Source organism: Protopterus annectens, chromosome 4.part0 (assembly GCF_019279795.1).
Source record: "Protopterus annectens isolate FY-2018-M chromosome 4.part0, PAN1.0, whole genome shotgun sequence".
Taxonomy (NCBI): Eukaryota; Metazoa; Chordata; order Ceratodontiformes; family Protopteridae; genus Protopterus; species Protopterus annectens.
The window spans coordinates 2,856,868-2,875,892 of NC_056733.1; the positions used below are offsets into that span (position 1 = coordinate 2,856,868).

Below are 19,025 nucleotides of genomic sequence, written 5' to 3' on the forward strand. Positions count from 1 at the left end.
CTATGCAGTAGGAGCTCAAGGAAAGCCAATTTCCAAACAGACAATTTCAAAATGGATAGCCCACTGCATACGCTTTTGCTATTCCTTTCATGGCAAAACTGTACCTACAGGCATTAGAACTCATTCCACCAGGGCCACTGCCACCTCTGCAGCCTTCCTCAGAGGAGTTCCTACCAAGGATATTTTGGAAGCAGCCACTTGGAGTTCTGTGCATACCTTCTCCAAGCACTGCAACCTACCATTATACTCCAAATCTAGAGCAGGCTTTGCCACTGCAGTCTTGCAGGGCATTTTGGCTCCTCCTAGTTACACCTAGTGCCTACCACCCCTTTCTTAGCTTTGGGATTCTACCCATCTGTTATGACTGCAGCTGTATGCACGATGAACATAGTACAGTTCTGTACCTACCATAAATGTAGATGTTAGAGTGCTAATACAGCTGCAGTCCAGGTTTCCCTCCCTCCTTCCCCTCTAGGGGTATTCTTTTATGGTGTATTTCCTTGCAACTACTGTTTTTTGATTATATTGCATTGCATTCTTGCCTAATTTTATGTATTGCCTTCCTTCTGGGGGCACCTGACATCTGGGGCAAGAAAAACTGAAGAAAATGGCGTTGGCTGGTTCCTTTATACCCCTGTCGCACTGACGTCTGGGAAGAGTCTGCTTTAAATCCTACCTAAGTATTTTTTCTGCTGCAAGCGCTTGTAATTAGCGCTGTGCATCTGGGACTTGTGTCTCAGTTTCTGCTGCAAACGCTTAATCATTAAAGTGCTGTGCAGTCGGAACTTGGGTTTCCTGATAAGTGTTTTTTGTTATCAATGAATGATGTACTAGTAACCTCTACTGATGCAATCAGGAAACTGTACGCTACTTCATATTAACTGTGTGCAGTCGGAAGTTGCGTTTCCCGCCAGGTTATTTTATAGTGGATTACTGAATAGGCACATGTAGCTTCTATGGATGCAATCTTGTAAATATACACTACGCTATATTAAACTGTGCTAGTTGCTTGGTAAGTGGTACTTTGTTATCACTACTTTCCGTTTCATTAAACGCACAACTGTTTTAGCATTTTTAGCACATGGTTTGCAATAGCTGTTTGGGGCTCTACTGTGTCATTTAATTGGCATGTTTGTAAATGTCGCTAATGCCCTCAATTAATAATTGTTTTTAAGTATGGTGTACTCGCTTGCTTGAGGATTCTACATTAACTGTTGTCATAATTTTTTTGTCTTCTCTCTCCATTGCTTCTTCTAGCTTAGGCTCCTGCCTATCCTATTCTAACCCACCAACAGTGCCCTCCCAGAGGCTCTTGCCAAGAACCCATAAAAAGGACTCTTGCAAAACCAACTAAGAGGTCATACTGCTCCCTGAGCACAACTAACAAGACTTTAGTAAAGTATGTGTACTGCTTAATACCTTGTAGTAATAATAAACATTTTACACCAGGTCGCAGTACGCTTACCTGCCAGGCTAGCCAGCAGCCACAACCCCTCTCTCCCACACTGGGTAACTGTACCCCTTTCTACCTTTTTATATTTCTCCCTCTATCTTGGTCCATGATATCTGCCTTCTTTCCTTCTACCTGATATCTCTCTTTCTGGGTCTTTACCACCAGAGTGGTGCTTCTCTCCCAGGTCCATCCATCTGTCCTCACTCCTCCTTAAACACCCCCTCTCTACCCCTTATAAAACCTCTCACCTTCTCCTACTTGCCTTCATCCATATATCCACCCTCCACTCCTTTCTCCCTCAGTTTCCTTCCTCTCACAATTCACTGCAAGCTTACCTTTGACTACCACTTCTACTGATTGTCTTCCTCACATTCTTCTCCTTTGCTCTACCGCTCCGTTAAGCCCTCGGGCTCACTCCGCTCCCCTACCCTGCCCCCAATTCCCACCCGCCCCAGTACATCTACATTTATCCCTCCACAAACCACACCCACTGCCACACTACTCCAATCAGTGTCCCACTTCCAAAACCACACCCTCTTTTTTCCCGCCAAAACCAATTTCTATTCAACTTCCCATCATTATCCTGCATAACCAACTGCATTCTATTCCCACTTCCAAACCACACCCCCTCCAATCTATTGCATTCTCCATACACTAACTACTACCTAGATAACATCAAGTTCCTGTATAAATGCTATCACCTATATACCATACTTCTCTATTTTAATACTACCATTCTATTAACTCTTTCCCATCATGCTCTCTAAACACTCCTTCCTCTTCCTTTCACTATTACTACTCCTCACCTTATCTTCTTTCTACCATCTTTCTCAGCCCACAATTTCCATCCACTTCCAACCCTTTCACATAACTAATCCTCACAACTCACCTTTCTCACACTCATACTCTCTTATTTCCCCCAATTTATACCCCTGAGAAAACCTCCTTCTTTTTCGACACAAAGTTATCTCCTGCCATACTAACCCTATCTCCATAACTACTAGCAAAGCCCTTCATTTCACAAAAGAACCCAATCTCATCTCCTTGCTAGTTACTCACCTAAACAATTCCATATTACATCTGATTAGCACTCTCACATCTGGAGACATCCATCCAAATCCGGGCCCCACCACTATAACCGCTACAAATAAATCCCTATTACTCACTTCCTTTAACTCCCAAAGCATAGTAAACAAAGTCCCAAACCTTCATGCTTGGCTCACACACAATAAACCTGACATCCTGACTATTTCTGAAACCTGGCTAAAACCACACATTAAAGACTCTGAAATTGTTCCTCCAAACTACTCCATCATAAGAAAAGACAGACCTCATAAAAAAGGTGGAGGAGTAGCCCTCCTATTTACTTCCTCCCTAGTAGTTACTCCCTACAACAAACCTATTCCACACTTTAACAACGCCAAACTTCTCCTCGCCCAACTACAAATCAGTAAGCATAAACACATATGTATAGCTTCCCTTTATATCCCCCCAGGTGATAATATCTCCACACTCGAACTTATCCTTTCCTGGCTATCCAGTAACATTAGTAATGAAACCATAATCCTAGGAGATGTAAATATTAACTGGGCCCTTATCCAGACTCCTACAAATCCTATTAACATCAACCTCTACAATTTCTCACAACTGATCACTTCAGTAACTCACCCTGCCAGAAACTCCTCCAATGGGAGTATATTGGATTGGATTCTAGTCTCCCATCCTCACTATTTCACCAACAGTGGCACTCTTCCCGACCCACTTGGTGACCACATACCCACCTTTACCCACCGGCTTCCCACTATCCTCCAACAAACCCACAACTACATTACTATCCGTGACCAAAAAAACTTCAACCCAATAACCTTTTCAAGCTCATTACAAGCAATTAACTGGAATTGTTTAAAAACACTACCCCTAGACAATGCTGTCTCACACTTCAACTCAACATTTTTAAAATTACTAGACTCCCAAGCTCCCTTACGGACAAAGAGAATAAAAACTAAATCAGCCCCATGGCTCTCCAAAAGTACTCTTGCTACCATGAGACAGAGAGACAAAGTCTGGGCACGCTACCAAAAACACAAGACAGCACCACTCCTTAACGAATATAAAATGCTCCGAAATAAAGTAAAAAAACTCTACTTCTGATCGTCAAAACTACTTCTCTACACTCCAAAACCATAATAAAAACAACCCTCAAAAATTCTGGAAAGGGATCTCTACTCTCCTCCACCCTAGCAAACCAGATACTCCTTCTCCAGATCCAAATGCTCCACTACTTGATTTAGCCACCCAATTTAATTCTTTCTTTATTGACTCTATTTCCAAATTGACCTCCTCATTCTCCAACTCCTCTCTGCTATCCAATACTCCCTCACCCACCCCCACTCTCTCTACTTCTATACCCTACTCCCACCCACTAACTCCTCTACCCCTCTTCTCATAAACTCTATCCTCATCTACACCACCCCATAATTTCCCCCCTCCTGGCTGCACCCTCTTTTCATTAAATCCCATACCTACATCTACTATAAAGAAACTACTTCAGAAATTGAAACCATGTACCAATGCTCCTGACAATATCCCTTCTTACTTTCTCAGTATAGCAGCTGAAACTCTTGCCTACCCTATTAGCATCTTAATTAACCGCTCCCTACAAGAATGTACAGTTCCCCAAATCTGGAAACAAGCCTTTATTATACCTCTACACAAAGGTGGCAACAATAACAACATTACTAATTTCCATCCCATAGCCATCCTGTCCCCCATTTCAAAACTCCTAGAAAAATGTGTCCATCTTCAACTCCTTCCTCACCTCCTAGGCAACCATCTTATAACTCCCACACAGCATGGTTTCAGACCTAACCACAGCACTATGACTGCCCTCCTCTCCTTCCTTGAAATTGTAAATAAAGCCCGTGACTCTGGACAAATTGTTTCCACCTTACTTCTTGACCTCTCCAAAGCCTTCAATACTATCTCACACAGCCTGCTCTTAACTAAACTCTCCAAACTTTACCTAACTTCCACCTCTTTGAACTGGTTCTCTAGTTATCTATCTAACAGAAACCAAGCTGTAAAATGGAAAAAAGCCACCTCCACTTTCCTTAGTACCCCTACAGGAGTTCCACAAGGCTCCATACTTGGTCCTCTTCTCTTCAATATTTTTATTAACGACTTCCACAAATCAATCCCATACTCTAGCATCATCCAATATGCAGATGATTCAACTATCATCTGTTCTGCCTCTATCACTACACTACAAAAACTTGCTCAAGATGCCTTCTCTTCCACAGAGCAATGGATGCTAAGTAATCATCTAACCCTCAATGCTACCAAGACCAAACTAATGTTATTTACTCCTTCTAGAGTCACTCCTCCCGACCTGAATACATTCTTAATTACTAGTCAAAACAACTCACCTCTTGAAATAGTGTCAGAGACCAAACTACTTGGGGTCCAAATCGACAACCAACTCAAATTTAATTCTCACCTGCAAATAAACATCAAAAAAAACACATCAAAAACTTGGCATGCTTTATACACAGAATGCCTACCTCACATCTGCCACTAAAATCACTCTCTCTACTTCCTTCCTTATCCCCTCCCTATTCTATGGTGCCCCACTACTAACTAATCTTCAGTCCTTGTTAAAAAAACAGCTTACCTCCTGCTATAATAAAATTGCAAAATTCGCCACCAGCCATAACTCCTCCACTCACCACTGTTTATCCCTCCATAAACTAAAATGGCTAGAACTTCCCAACCAACTATCTTACACTCAACTAACCCTAGCCCATAAGCTTATTCAAAACCCCTCCCTCTGTCCCTCCCTTTCCTCTGCCTTTAAAATGCACCTACCTAACAGAGTTCTAAGGTCAAATAATCAAAATCTACTAGAAGTGCACAAACCTACTCATCCCCAGGCAAAGCCTTCTGTCCTTCAGCCTCGCCTCTGGAACTCCCTACCCCAACTCATCCGCACCACCTCCAACCACTCTACCTTCAAAAAGTCTCTTTTTTTACATCTAGCATCACAGTGGGAATGCTCATGCTCCCACCCTACATAACTAACTCTACTCATAGTCCTCCAATATCTCATCCTACTTTATATAGCTACTATGTTTGTTCTCTAATCTGTATAATGTTTAACATTTGTTCGATTACTAGTATTTTTCTTCTCAATGTATTAACTGTTATGACTGCTACTGTATATTTGATAAGTTTTCACTTGTATCCTGTCTACATTGTATTATTAACTCTCTGTACTTGCATTTTCTCTGTCAAATGTTGAATGTACATTTTCTTTGTGGAGCTTTTCTCCCCAGGACTCCATTGAAAACGGGTTCTTTATGGCCCAATGGACTATCCTGGTAAACCAACTGCAATAAATAAATAAATAAATAAGAAGCGACAACAACCGACACCGGACCTAGACTTTGGAATTCGGCCGACCGAGGACCCGCCTGACGGCAGGAGAACCCATCTGTTATGACTGCAGCTGTATTAGCACTCTAACATCTACATTTATGGTAGGTATAAAACTGTACTTTCCGTCATACTGAAGTCATGCAGTTATACATGGCTGAGATGTTCATTGACCTCTTTTTATACAGCTATGAATCAGATGGTTACATGACTGTTATATGTAATAGAGAATGTGATTATCAATTTTGTTCATCTCAAATTGGCGGTGCTTTTACACTGACTCACAAATTAACTGTTCTGTTGTAGCAGTGTATGTTTTGTACAGTAGTATAGAATGCTGATCCTACTAAGCAGTATTGGGCAAAGTACTGGTAGTGTGCTTTGCAGTTGAATTTGATTTCCAGAGTTCCTATTGCTCATTTTAAAATGGTGAACTTGACTGTCATCTTCTTTGAGGATTGTCTTGCATACAATTCTTGCTCCGCCGTTAACATGCTATTCCATTGAGCCAGGTTAATGTGCTCACCAAGCCCATTTGTGTTGCTGGTTTTAAACTTGGATCATGTTACATGCTATTACAATAGGTTTCTTTAGTAGCTTCTAGTCTTATCTGCATGTGTTGGTTGGCGCTAGGCATCAAACTGGGAAGAGCCTGTCCTTTAACTAAAACTGGGGATGCCCTCTCTTTCATTTAGTCCTACCCTGCCTAGTGCCGCATTACTTGTCTAAACCTTTCAACTCTGGACAAGATTGAAGGTCATCCTTCTAGTTTTACCTCTATTTACCTGCCTTTTAGCAAGTAGGTCTCTTAAGACAGAGTGCACACTGCCTCATGCTCACAGATGGTTTTACCCAACACTAATAATTCCATAGGTGTAAACACTAATTAATATGGAGACTTCTCTCTTGCCAGAAGTTTTTCCTTTGAACTTATGCTGAGGCTATGAGTCGCACCCAAAGCCTACTAGACATAAGAAAATTAAGTCTTAGCTATAGTCAAGCCATTCATCCACCTCATGCTTACATCTCTGTCACCCTGAGTAAAACACTCCAAGTATATCATTTTGAACCACAGCAGTAATAGAAATCTTTGTAATAGGTGACTCTCTATTGTCAGGCACCCTGACTTATTTCGTAAAGCTGGCCAAGGAGTGGGTTACAGTGAGTTGTCTTTCAGGTACCAGGATGTCTGGTATAAGGGATCTAAGGACCCTAACTTCTGGCAAGTACAATTGCAGCATGGTAGTGGTGCATGAGGAAGTGAGGAATTTCATGCTTAAAACCCTGAGGTATATGCAAAGAGACAGCTAAGAAATTTAGGTACGTTACAGATGCAGGTAAGACACTAGTCCTTTGGGGAATCCTTTCTTCACTTTAGGTGGTGCCTAGATGCAAAGAAAATATAATTGGTTAAATAGCTTATTCCACAGGATCCATTTTGTCTCAGTATGCGATATGTTGCTCGACAGCTCAGCTTGCATTGGACAGCCTGCACCTCTTGTTTCATGGCTTTGGCATACTGGCTAAAGCCTTTGCTGCCCCCAGTGCCTTTTTAGGCAAAATCCAGTTAATGGACATTGCATTGTAACTAAAAACAGTCCAGAAATCAGATCACAATAAGGTGGCGCTCCTCAGAGTCAGACGTCTGAACAATAAATTGCCTGATCTTGAAGTGCATTTGCATTTGGAAAACACTCCTGTCTGCACAGTGAAACCTAGTTTAATGTAAAGAGCGCACTCTCTGTATCATGGTTTTGCATTTTTCATACCTTCACACCCAATGGCAACTGTGGTTGGGTCCTCACTTTTGGCAAGGGACACATTAGCTCCAGGCAGATTCCTGAAGGCACAAACTAAATTAATTGAACTATAGATTATTGTATATAGGATTAATTATCTTTTAACAGCTTGTTACAGAACACCTTTGTCCCTGATAAGCACGCAAGATTTGTAAGTGTTCTAAATGATTTCCCTGTTAGCAGAAACTGTCTTATTTTGGGCGACTTTAACTAATCTTCAATAAACTTGTACATTTTTACCTTCAATACAAAATATGTCCAGAAATTCAGACGATAAAAAATTCCGTTGTGCAGTAACTTGATAACCATACTAGAGGACACTACATTGTCAAGATTCTTACAGGTTTGGATGCCTCTTGCACTGTTCATTTGGTGCGTCTTTCCCCAGTGAAGTCTTGCCATAAACTTGCGATCTTTAAATCCCCAAAAGTTCCTGTAGTAAACACCACTGAATTTAAGAACTATAAACATACCAACTTCAGCCTTTTTTGTGAAAGATATCAAAATTCACTTGTGACTGTACCTTCCCTGACTTAAATTACAGCAGCAAGTTTTTCTAAGGAATTCTACATCTGTTTAGAAAAGTGCATCGAGCTAGCAGTCCCTACCATAACCAAGTATCACAGGAAAGTAAGAAAACGCAAACCTTTCACGGTGGTCGACATCCTTAAATAAACTATATAGCAAAAGAAAGACAGTCTTTTATTTATTAGAACTCACTCCTCTTAAGGACAATATCAAAAGTGTTAAAGGGGTGAGGGGATGAACACTATTGAATTCATTTAAGGAAGCTGAACTTAGGCTGGCCTGTGAAACTAGAGATAATTGCAGATAATCATAAAGCCTTCTTTAGCTATGATAGAAAACTTAAAAAAAAAAAAAAAAAAAAAAAAAATACTCGTTTTGAACTTGTTCTTAATGATACTTACTATTCTAACTCACCAGACATTGCCAACTTCTTTGCGAGCAGTCTTGATGCCAATTTCACTCCCAGGGTTGTATTCAGAGTGCCAAATATCTCTCTGAAAAATAGTTTACTGAAAGTGCCAAGAACAAAAATGCTTCCCCCATAGGACTTGGTGATGTACCTGTTTGATTACTAGTACTAAATATGCCTTTACAGAGGGAATCCTTAAATTATTTAATGTACATTTAGCTGATTCTGTCCCTGATGAGTGGTGCTCTGCAGTGGTGATAGTCTTGCGTAAGTGTGATGTTACAGTAGACCTGGGTAATTACAGCCCTGTTAGCCTCATGAGCCTCCACTGCAAATCCATGCAATTTATTATAAGTATCCTCATAAACTGCAATTATCTAAAATCTTATTAGACTTGACCCCCCCCCGGACATGTGCGCATACACACATACACACACACACACACACACCCACCGCCAAACAGTTTGGCTTTGTGAATGGTAGAGCCGTTCTTTAACTTGGTAGACTTTGTCAAAAGGAATACTAGAGCAGTAAGTAGGTGGTGGCCATGCATTGCATGCAGCACATCTTGACTTGGCTAAGGCCTTCAACACCTTTGTCCATGCTGTCATCATACAAAAGCGAAATGTTTTAGAAATCAGCCTATATTTGGTACGGTGGATAGAAAACTGGCTGAAAGACGACATCTACACTGTGAGAGGTGCAGATGCTGCATCAGAAACTGTCCAGCTGTGTCCCTCTGGTCTCACAGCTGGGATTTCTCCTTTTTGATATTTAATTCTCAGATCTTCCAAGCAGAATCCCAAGACCTCTGGCTGTCAGTTTGCAGGCAACCGCTTCCTGGAAATAGTCACCTAATCTCATCCAAGCCCTCCAGAATGAGCTCTCCCTAGTAAAACTTTGTGCTGAAAATTGGCTCATATTAAATGCTAAAAGTGTGATGTTGTGTAGTCCAGTCTCATCTTCATTTTTACATACGAGTTCGGAGCCGATCCTAGTCTCCAACTCGGCCAATTTACAAACTCAGACTTCTAGTTCGCTTGTGGCTAAGCAGGTATCCCATAGTGCATTAGTACAAACCCCAGATCTTGTTTGCCACATCGAGTTCGGTTGTGCTTCTCTTGGCTCTGGCTAAGTGTTAAAAATCTTCTATTTAAATTTTGTATTAAAGTTATTACGGTGTTATAAGGTAGTATCATGTTGGGCAGTAGTGGTGTTTGCCCTTTTCTGTGCATTCTTAGCTTAAACTTGTTAGTTTGGTATCCTGTGTGCCGGTTTAGAGTTCTTGTAGGTGCCGTTGCGCTTTTTCCTTGGGTAGTTTGTGGCGGTTTTCCGCTGATAGTTAACAGGGGCTCCTGTTCTGTTGTCTTTCTAGACCGTTATTGGCAGCTTAGTTTTCTTAATTTGAGATTGTATTTTTGGCAGGGATCCCCTGGTTATTTGTTAAGGGTTGGAGTTCCTCCCTTAGTACGTTAGTTTTTTCTTCTAATTGTTCCACATAGAGTTGTATACAGTTTCCTGTGTGTGCGTTTTCTGGTCTGTTTAAATTAGAAGACCCAGTTTCTGTCACACCGGGATAGGCCCATTTAAGTTAGAGGACCTAGTCCACGTGGTACGTACTTCTGTAGTGCTAGGCCCGTTTTAGAGGACCTAGTCCTCTTCCCTCATTCTTCTTCCTTGCCTGTGTGTGTGTGTGTGTGTGTGTGTGTGTGTGTGTGGTCTAAAGATCGTAAGGAGCAGAAACCTTCAGGTTTTAAGAAGTGCATGAAATGCTCCCAAAAGATGTCTTTAACGGATGGCCACAGTAGCTGTGTCTTCTGTTTAGGGTCCATCCACCTGCAGGAATCGTGCTTGTTCTACCATGCTCTCTCTCCTAGGGTGTTACTGGAGAGAGAGAACAAGCTTATACTCAAGGGTCTACTAAAACCATCTTTTGAGGAAGCTCTATCCAGTGTTTAGGCTTCCTCCAAGTCTGGCAAATTTAAGTTTTCAAAAAGGCCTTCTCCGGTGCTGGCTGGTGTTTTGGAGCCACCTTCTAAACAGTCAAAATTTGCCTCCTCAACTCCACTGCCTTCGGAGCTGAAGGAGAGCACTGTTGTGGTGTAAGTCGGTTCCAAGTGTTTCGGCGCTGATCTCTGAACCAATTGAATCCGCAATTGAAACTGCTTCTCGGAACTGGTCTGTGGATTGCCTACCGGTTTCTGTGTTATTGCCTCCTAGATAAAGATCCCCTACTTCTGTCTTCCAGATCTTCCAGGAGCCTTTTGGAAGAAGATGTGGACAGGGTAGTGTTGAGACTCCTGAAGTTGTCTGCCTTACTAAAATTATTATTGGCTCCCACCCAGTCTGCTCCGGAGGCACTTGAACCAGCTTTGCCCTTGTCTGCTATTCTTCAGGGCCATGTTGGCCCTTCGGAGCTGGAGTGCTTGGTGCCAATGGAGGTACTATCAGTTTCAGCTCCCTTTGTTGCTGCTTTGGAGCTGGGTTCGGCTCTGACATGCTCTGTGGCATCCGTCTTGTCCAGGGGCTGATGGCGCTGACAGGGAGGGTTGAAATCTATCATCTTTGGTTCCAAGCCTTCCTCTCGGTGCATCAGCCTGGGTGAGCTGGGACCCTGCATCTATCTCTGAGCCAATGCCTCTGGCTCTGACATCAACCTTTATCTCTTCGGAGCGGGGGAGGTTGGCGTTTGAGATGAGTGTGCGCTCTCATTCTGCAGCTCCTACCAGTGGTACCAGCACTCTTTCCCCGAGAGCAACCACTTTGGTTTCAGCCCCTACTCTCTCCGGAGACAGCAGAGACCCTCAGCCTCAGGAGCCATCAGCTGGTGGCCCCCACTCTTCCAAGGCCTCCCCAGAATGCCCTTTCGAGGAGCCTCCCCGGAAGAGGCTGTGTAAGAGGAAGTATGTTGACTCCCAGGATGAATTCTTGACATCTGATACTGACCTCGAGGAGTCAGAAGGGGCCCCCCAAGTTGTCCTCTGAAGTCGTCTTCATGGACATCTTGGAGATTCTTGAGCAGAGGTGCGACTGGCCCACTGTCAACCCTTCTGATGAGTCTGTGTCCCTAAAGGCTTTCGAGTCTCAACCTTCTGCCTTTTGGGTGTCTCCACCTTTTGACAAACTAATGGATCTAGTTAGTCGAAAGGTGTGAGATACTCCTGATGCCGTGGAGCCAGTCCCCAGGAGACCCAATAAGTTTGTTTGCCCCACCTGGTAAAGAGTTTTTGTCTAAGGGTGTTCCAGTAGATGCCATGGTGGTGGCGGCGGTCACAAAGAAGGAGCTAGCGGAGACTTCTTCCTCTGTTCCTCATTGTTTGGTTCCAAGGTGAAGGAGAAACACACTCTGAGCAAGAAGGAAAGATTCTTTCTGTCATGGGAGTACGTTTTACTGTTCCCTCTCAACCATACCCCAAGGTCAAAGGGGCAGTAAAATGTGGTTCAAAAAGTCCGAGAGGGTTTTTCTGGAAACGCAGGGTGAATCCTCCTTCATAGGCAGAGGAGGAAATGGGAGATGCCCTAGAGGCAGGGGCGGTCTGCAATACTAGCAAGGTCGTGATTCCTTACAAGGACGGCCTTATCAGTGCTTCTGATGTGAGGCCCGACTGCGTTTCTCTGGTGCCGGTCAGGGGTCTCATTTCTTTGCATCCAGAAGCCTGGCTAAATATCACTCAAGACAAGTGGATACAAAGAGTTGTTACCAGAGGCTATATCATACCCTTTTCCCTTCCACCATTTGTTCCCAAGAAGATCCCAGATGTACCATGCAATCACAGGGATCAGACAACTGTGGAGATTAGCAAGTTGCTTTTAAAGAGTCATCCAGTCCGTCCCAGCAGACCAGATAAGATCCGGAACTTATTCCAGGTTCTTTTTAGTACCAAAACGAACTGGAGATTGGAGGCCCTCTGGACCTCAGCAGGTTAAACAAATCCATGAAGGAAGACAAGTTTCGGATGGTAACTCTGCAGTAGATACTCCTGTTGTTAGGGAAAGATTATTGGATGTGATCTCTATCTCCAAGACGCCTACTACCATAAAAAAATGTACAAGCAGTCCAGGAGCCATCTACGCTTCCGGCTGGGAGCCAGTCATCAGTTTCGTGCTCTGCCCTTTCGTCACACCACAGCCCCCAGGGTGTTCACCAAATGCATGGCAGTAGTAGCAGCTCACCTGAGAGGTCAAGGATTTCAGGTGTTTCCATATTTGGTTGACTGGCTCCTGACCACCCCCCACCAGGCATCTACGCCTCCAAAACAGACACGCCACTATTCAACTTTGTGCTCAGTTAGGGTCTCCATAAATTGAGAAAAATCTGCATTATTGCCCTCTCAATCTGTGATTTTTTTTTATAGGCGCAGAGGTAGGCACAGTGAACATGACAGCTCGTCTCCCCACCGACAGGGCACAAAACTTAATCTTACAAATTCAACGCCTTCTTCCATTGCGGAAGGTCAAAGCGAAGTGGGTTCTTCAGCTGCTTTGGGACTGTGGCTTCCACCATTCTATTAGTACCATTAGCCAGGTTGCACATGAGAATTCTCCAGTGGCTTCTGTCTTTCCACTGGTCCTTCCAATATCTCCCGCTGAGTCACCCTATCCTGCTGACGGAATTATGCAAGAAGGACATTCTTTGGCGGATAGCTCCCAACCAGGTGATCACGGGCACCCCCTTTGTTCATTCACAACCCGTTACCACTGTGACCATGGATGTCTCCCAGATGGTTGGGGGGGGGGGCATTATCTCGGCAGGACTGTCCAAGGCAAATGGCAAGAACATGAGGTTCACCTGCATATCAGTGTTCTGGAGATGAGGGAGGTGCTCCTGGCATTGCAAGCACTTCAAGACCTTCTTCTCAGGAGTATTGTGATACAATCGGACAGCATGTCGGTAGTTTGGTATATCAACAAACAGGGGGGTACCAGATCTTACCCACTCTGTCGAGAGGCCATGCGAGTTTGGGAATGGGCGATTTATTCACAGTGCTTTCTGGTTGCAACACACATTCCAGAGATGACAAAAGTGATAGCCGACAAGCTCAGCCGGGTGATCCTACTGCCTCACGATTTTCCGCAAATAGGGGCAACCTTGCTGCGACCTCTTTGCCACCCCAGTCGATTCCAAATGCAGCAGCTATTTTTCCACTCATTCCCTCTTTGGGGGAGACACCCAGAGACTCTGGCTCACGATCGGCCCATGGGACTTCTGTATGCTTTTCCTCCATTTCCAAAGTGATTCAGAAAGCTAGTCAGCTGGGAAGCAAGTTGATTCTCCTTGCTCCTTACTGGCCTCATCAGGTCTAGTTCCCTTTTCTCGAGCCTTTTCTGGACGATCCTTGGATCCTGGACCCAGCTCCAGATGTGTTGACTCGCATGTCCGGTTCGCTACATCCCTCAAGCCACACCCTCAGGTTGACAGCGTGGCTGCTCCAGTTCCATCCCTAGTCAGGCTTCATGATGCATCATCCTCAGTATCACATATTCTTATGTCCTCCTATAAAACTTCAACTAAGGAGGCTGTATGGCAGTAAATGGAAAAGATTTTCTATATGGGCACAGAAAATGAATGTACATCCCCACACTGCTTCTATCCCTGTGATTTGGAAATTTCTCTGAGCTTTTTCAACAAGGAGCTGCAGCTATCAGAGTCCAGTTGGCGGCGATTTCTCATTTTCACATAGGGTTTCCAGATAATTTAATGTCTCATAAGCTATGCAAGACCTTTTTGAAAGGAATCTCTCTTGATACCACCACTGCAAGAACCTGTGGCTTCTTGGGATTTAAATTGTGTTGTCCAAACTGACTTCTCCCCTGTTTAAACCTTCACACTCATCTTCATTGAAATTTTTGTCTTGGAAGACTGTTTTTGGTAGCTATTACGTCAGCTAGACCGGTATCAGAGCTACAAGCCTTGTCTGTTAAGCCACTTTATTTGATCTTTCGCAAGGACATGGTGTCACTGTGTACTAACCCCTCCTAACCCCTCCTTTGTCCCCAAAGTTTGTTCCCCTACTGCCTTAAATCAATCCATAGAACTCCCAGTTTTCTTCCCTAATCACTGTAATGCAGCTGAATACCGTTTTCATCAGCTGGGCGTTCATAGACTAAGTTTTTATTTACAGCCGACCAAGGAATTTAGGAAATCAGATTAACTATTCATTTCCTTTTCTGACTCCAGATTGGGCTCCCCATTTTCTAAAGTGACACTATCTAACCGGATTTCCAGTTGCATAGCCTTTATCTACAGTTCGGAGGGCAGACCTTTACCCTGCAGGATCAAGGCTCATTTTGCCAGGTCGCTGTCTACCTCTGCAGCCTTTCAAGCCAGGGTTCCACTTGATAATATTTTATGCAGCAGCTATGTGGGCTAACCCTCACACTTCTTGCACATTACAAATTGGATTTAACTTCCAGGGGTAGAGCATCCTTTGGCTCCATGGTGCTTAGGAGTATTTTCCAGTGAGCCACCCAAGAATAAGATGCTAGGGAAGCTGTTCCATATGTAAAAATGAAGGTGAGATTGGACTACACAACTTAAAAAAGTTATGTACTCACCATAATGTTCCATGTTGGTAGTCCATCTCACCCTTCATTTTTACCAACTCGCCCTCCTGCCCCTATCCTGGAAGATCTGGAGGTAACAATAATACTTTGGATATCTTTGGTTGGAGACCCTTAAGTATTTGTTTGTTATGTTTTTTTTCTTCTAGTGAGCAGCAAACAAGATCTGGGGTTTATCCTGGTGCACTATGGGATACCTGCTTAGCCACGAGCCAACCAGAAGTCTTTGAGCTTGTAAATCGGCCGAGTCGGAGCAGAGGATCCGCTCCGAGCCCATATGTAAAAATGAAGGGTGAGATGGACTACCAACGTGGAACGTTATGGTGAGTACATAACTTCCTTTTATCACTTTTGATGGACAGTCTGTCCTCACATGATGCTGTATAGCCAACACATCACTACAAAATTAAAATATAGTTGAGGGACCCTCTGTGTTTCAAAGAGGTAATCACGCCCTTATACTCAGCATTGCTCAGGCCAGTTATCTGTTGCATTTCTCCCTTTGGATTGCATCTCACTAAACATGTCAATTAAAAATACTCCTAACTGAAAGAGATGACAGGCCTAAGTTCCTCTACTTTTAAGAGAAGCTGAAAGTTGCATCCCTTTTTCAGTGTTTGACTTCTGAGGAAAAAATCTCCATTTTGGTTACCATGCCATTAAAGACCCAATTGTCCTTGGCCTTCTGTATCTCTAAGTTCAGTATGTACTTCATTACTAGAAATAAAATATTGTGGAGGGACAGGTCATAATCTAGCCACTTCCAAACCTTTGGAATAAATACCCCCTGCATGTTAAGCAGTGTCTCTCTCTATTTTCTTTTATCTTGGTGACTGGATTGGGTATCCACACATTTACTTTGGAATTAATTTGTATGGCTCACAGAGAAAGTAGGTTCAGTCTGGTGGTGGTGGGGGGGGGGGGTGCTAGCAAGGCATGAATGTTTATAAGAGCCGGTGACCTTTGAATATGTATGATGCTCTAGAGGAGCAACTTCTGAAGTACTATTACAAGTTACTAAGAGCATCCAGAAGTGAGAGGTAGTGGAGGGAGTAAAAGGGGTTCAGTTGTTGTGTCTTTCGGCTTTTCCCAGTTAGGGGTCGCCACAGCAGAACTCCGGTCCGTTAATGATTGGCAGTTGATTTTTATGTACCGGCTTGCCAGGCCTGACGCACAACTTTCAACGAAGGTACGCCCATTCACGCATGTCTCCACGCAGAAGATGCTCTAGCTGAGAATCGAACCGGACAGTGTCTTACTGTGAGTATTGAGCATTATTTTATTTGGAATTGCAGTAGTTCTTTCTTAGTAAAAAAAAATATTGTAGTGACTATATTATTGGGGAAATGAGAAACATCGCTTTGCCTGTGTTAGCAAGACATCCGTGCGTTAGTCTTAAAAATAGTTCAGAAGAATAATCATTCTTTGGAGTGTTAAATTTTGCACCTGAAATGTCTTTTTTTTTTTTTTTTTTTTTTTCTTTGCTTTGACTTTTCTAGATAACTCTCAATGAGCTGTGTAAATGGGGTTTTTCTTTTCTAATACCTTTAATTACAGACAGGTACATTGAGAAAAAAGCCATATTAACATTTTTTTTCATTTGCATACATTTTACAGCACACTTTCTTTCTTTATAACTGTCATTCAGTCCAACATTATGTAAATAGCTCAATTCCTGTCTTCCCTTAAACCTCATTCACCTTCTCTGGAACATTATTCTGCATGAATTGTTCCCACAAATTCCACTTATTTTCATAAAATTTCCTGTTTCCCTTTCCACTTCTTTTCTCTCTTATAATATTCGGTAGTTCCAATACATTTGGTTTAGATTTTGGTCTCCATTTTGTACTAATTTCTCAGGCAAAAAGAATAATTTCCTTAGTACAACCACTTGCTCTGCAGGGAATCCTGAAAATCTGCTAACTCATAATAGCTATGGGGAAGAAAGAAGCAATTTGGAATATGTTTTTTTTTTTTTTGCAAATCCAACATTTGCTGTCTACGTGAGGAAAAATTCTTTGAAGTTATCTTTTAAGTCTGTTTGGGGTATAATAATACCTATGCAAACACTTCAAAAAAATTGTAAACATTCTAGACTTTGCTGCTTACTTGGGAGCTATACATATGTTGTTCTAGCCCTCCCTTGCAAATTACTTTTCTAGCCTCCATTCCCAATTTGCTCTAATCTCCTCTGATTTTTAACATCTTGCAATATTTTATATACCATACTAATTATCCCATTTTTAACGAAAGCTTCTGTTCTAGATGTGACTAAAAACCCACCAGAGCAGGGCTTTTAGTTAGGACTCCCCATCTCCTTTCTTTTTGTCTACACTCTAGTACCAGTGTAGGGTAAAGAAGGCCATTGCTAACCTGCAGTCTGAACTACTACTTGGCCTTGTCCCACTCTTATCTTTCCCTTTTTAGTTGCTTTCTCCCAATACCTTCAGTAAATTCCAGCCCCCTCTTATGTAATTTCTGTACCGCTTTTTGCACAGTAGTCTCTTTTGGCCAAATCTCATTTCTCCATTCTTGTGTTGGCTTCGTTGCGAGTGTTGACTAATCACTAGATACTCACTTTACCCTTACCACAAATGAATGAATTCTGTATTTTTGCACGTGTGTGTGTGTGTGTGTGTGTGTGTGTGGGGGGGGGTTCAAGTGCAACAGGAGGAGTAATTCAACATGAGGAAATATTGTTTTGGTCATAACTGATGAATATTTTTCCTATTTTTCAAATGTGTGTACATAGTTGGGAAAACTTGGTGCTTAAAATGCCCTCTTCACCAGCAGTAGCAGTGCCTTTTTTGTACATATATATAGGTATTCCACTTGGCAAGGGCTTAAGAAATTGTCACCTTCTAAAAGAGAATTTTGCGTAAAGATTTCTGGGAATGATTTGAATTTTTAAACATAAAAATATTCACAGTGATTATAATTGTCTTTTTCTTCTTCTACAGGAAAGCTTTTAAAGTAGATGAAATGTTGTCAAAAGTAGAAAAAATGAAAGGAGAACAAGAATCGCATAGGTAAGTGTGATGGTGCAAGTCACTGGACACGGTTAAGGAAAAAAATCAACTGAACCGATTTCTTATTTGTTAGTGTTAGACTAATTGTAACTGCAATTTTTAACTGCATTATCATGAATTAGAGCAGTATTCTGACACTGAACTGGAAGGCGAATTGGTACCATTTTTCTGGAGCTTTTCATTGCATTTTTCTGATGGCTAGCTTAATCTCCAGGCTGTCTTACGTTCAAATATTAAGCAGTGTTCAGAGTAGGGTGTCTTATTGTTTGTCGTTATAACTTTAATGCTTGTTTGCTTCTGTGACGCAATGTTTATAGTACATTCCTGTTTCTTTATCTCTTGCTGGGTGTTTCTTTTCCATTACAATAGGGACCAAGTCTGCCAGAACTTGCCAGCCCCTCACATTTGTACTTAATCCTGTCTAAGGAGACCACTCCAGATCTCTCCAGATGTGCACCAAAATCAAGTTGCAGCAGTTAACCTCAGGCTACAAGCAGAGTAGAAGCTAGGGTGGGGGAGGAGGAGGCAACAGCCATGAGTTCAAGATCTGGGGATGCATTGTTGGCAGAATCAAGTCATGCAGTGCTACAGTGTCTATATTCAGAAATGAATGTTGGTACTGCATTTGCAGTGTCAAGGCTGTAACACTTAGTGTGCGGTTTAAGCTGCTGCAAGCAGTTTGCTAAAAGGAGGAAACGCTTTTTTGTGCTCCTCATCTTAAAAGTTGAGGGAGGTGCCAGATATAGGAACAGTAAAGGGTGCAATCCTGGATAGCTAGCTATGTCTCAGCATCCTAAACATAAATATTGGTTATT

General features: G+C 42.6%; 1 protein-coding gene across 1 annotated transcript in view; it reads left to right on the top strand.

The window, feature by feature from the left end:
• SUZ12 (SUZ12 polycomb repressive complex 2 subunit) overlaps positions 1-19,025 on the top strand; it is a 2,970,550-nt gene that overhangs the window by 543,005 nt on the left and 2,408,520 nt on the right. Inside the window, exon 4 of the mRNA XM_044068039.1 lies at positions 18,142-18,210. Within this exon, the coding sequence (XP_043923974.1) occupies positions 18,142-18,210 (69 nt within the window). The remainder of the gene's footprint in view (positions 1-18,141; positions 18,211-19,025) is intronic.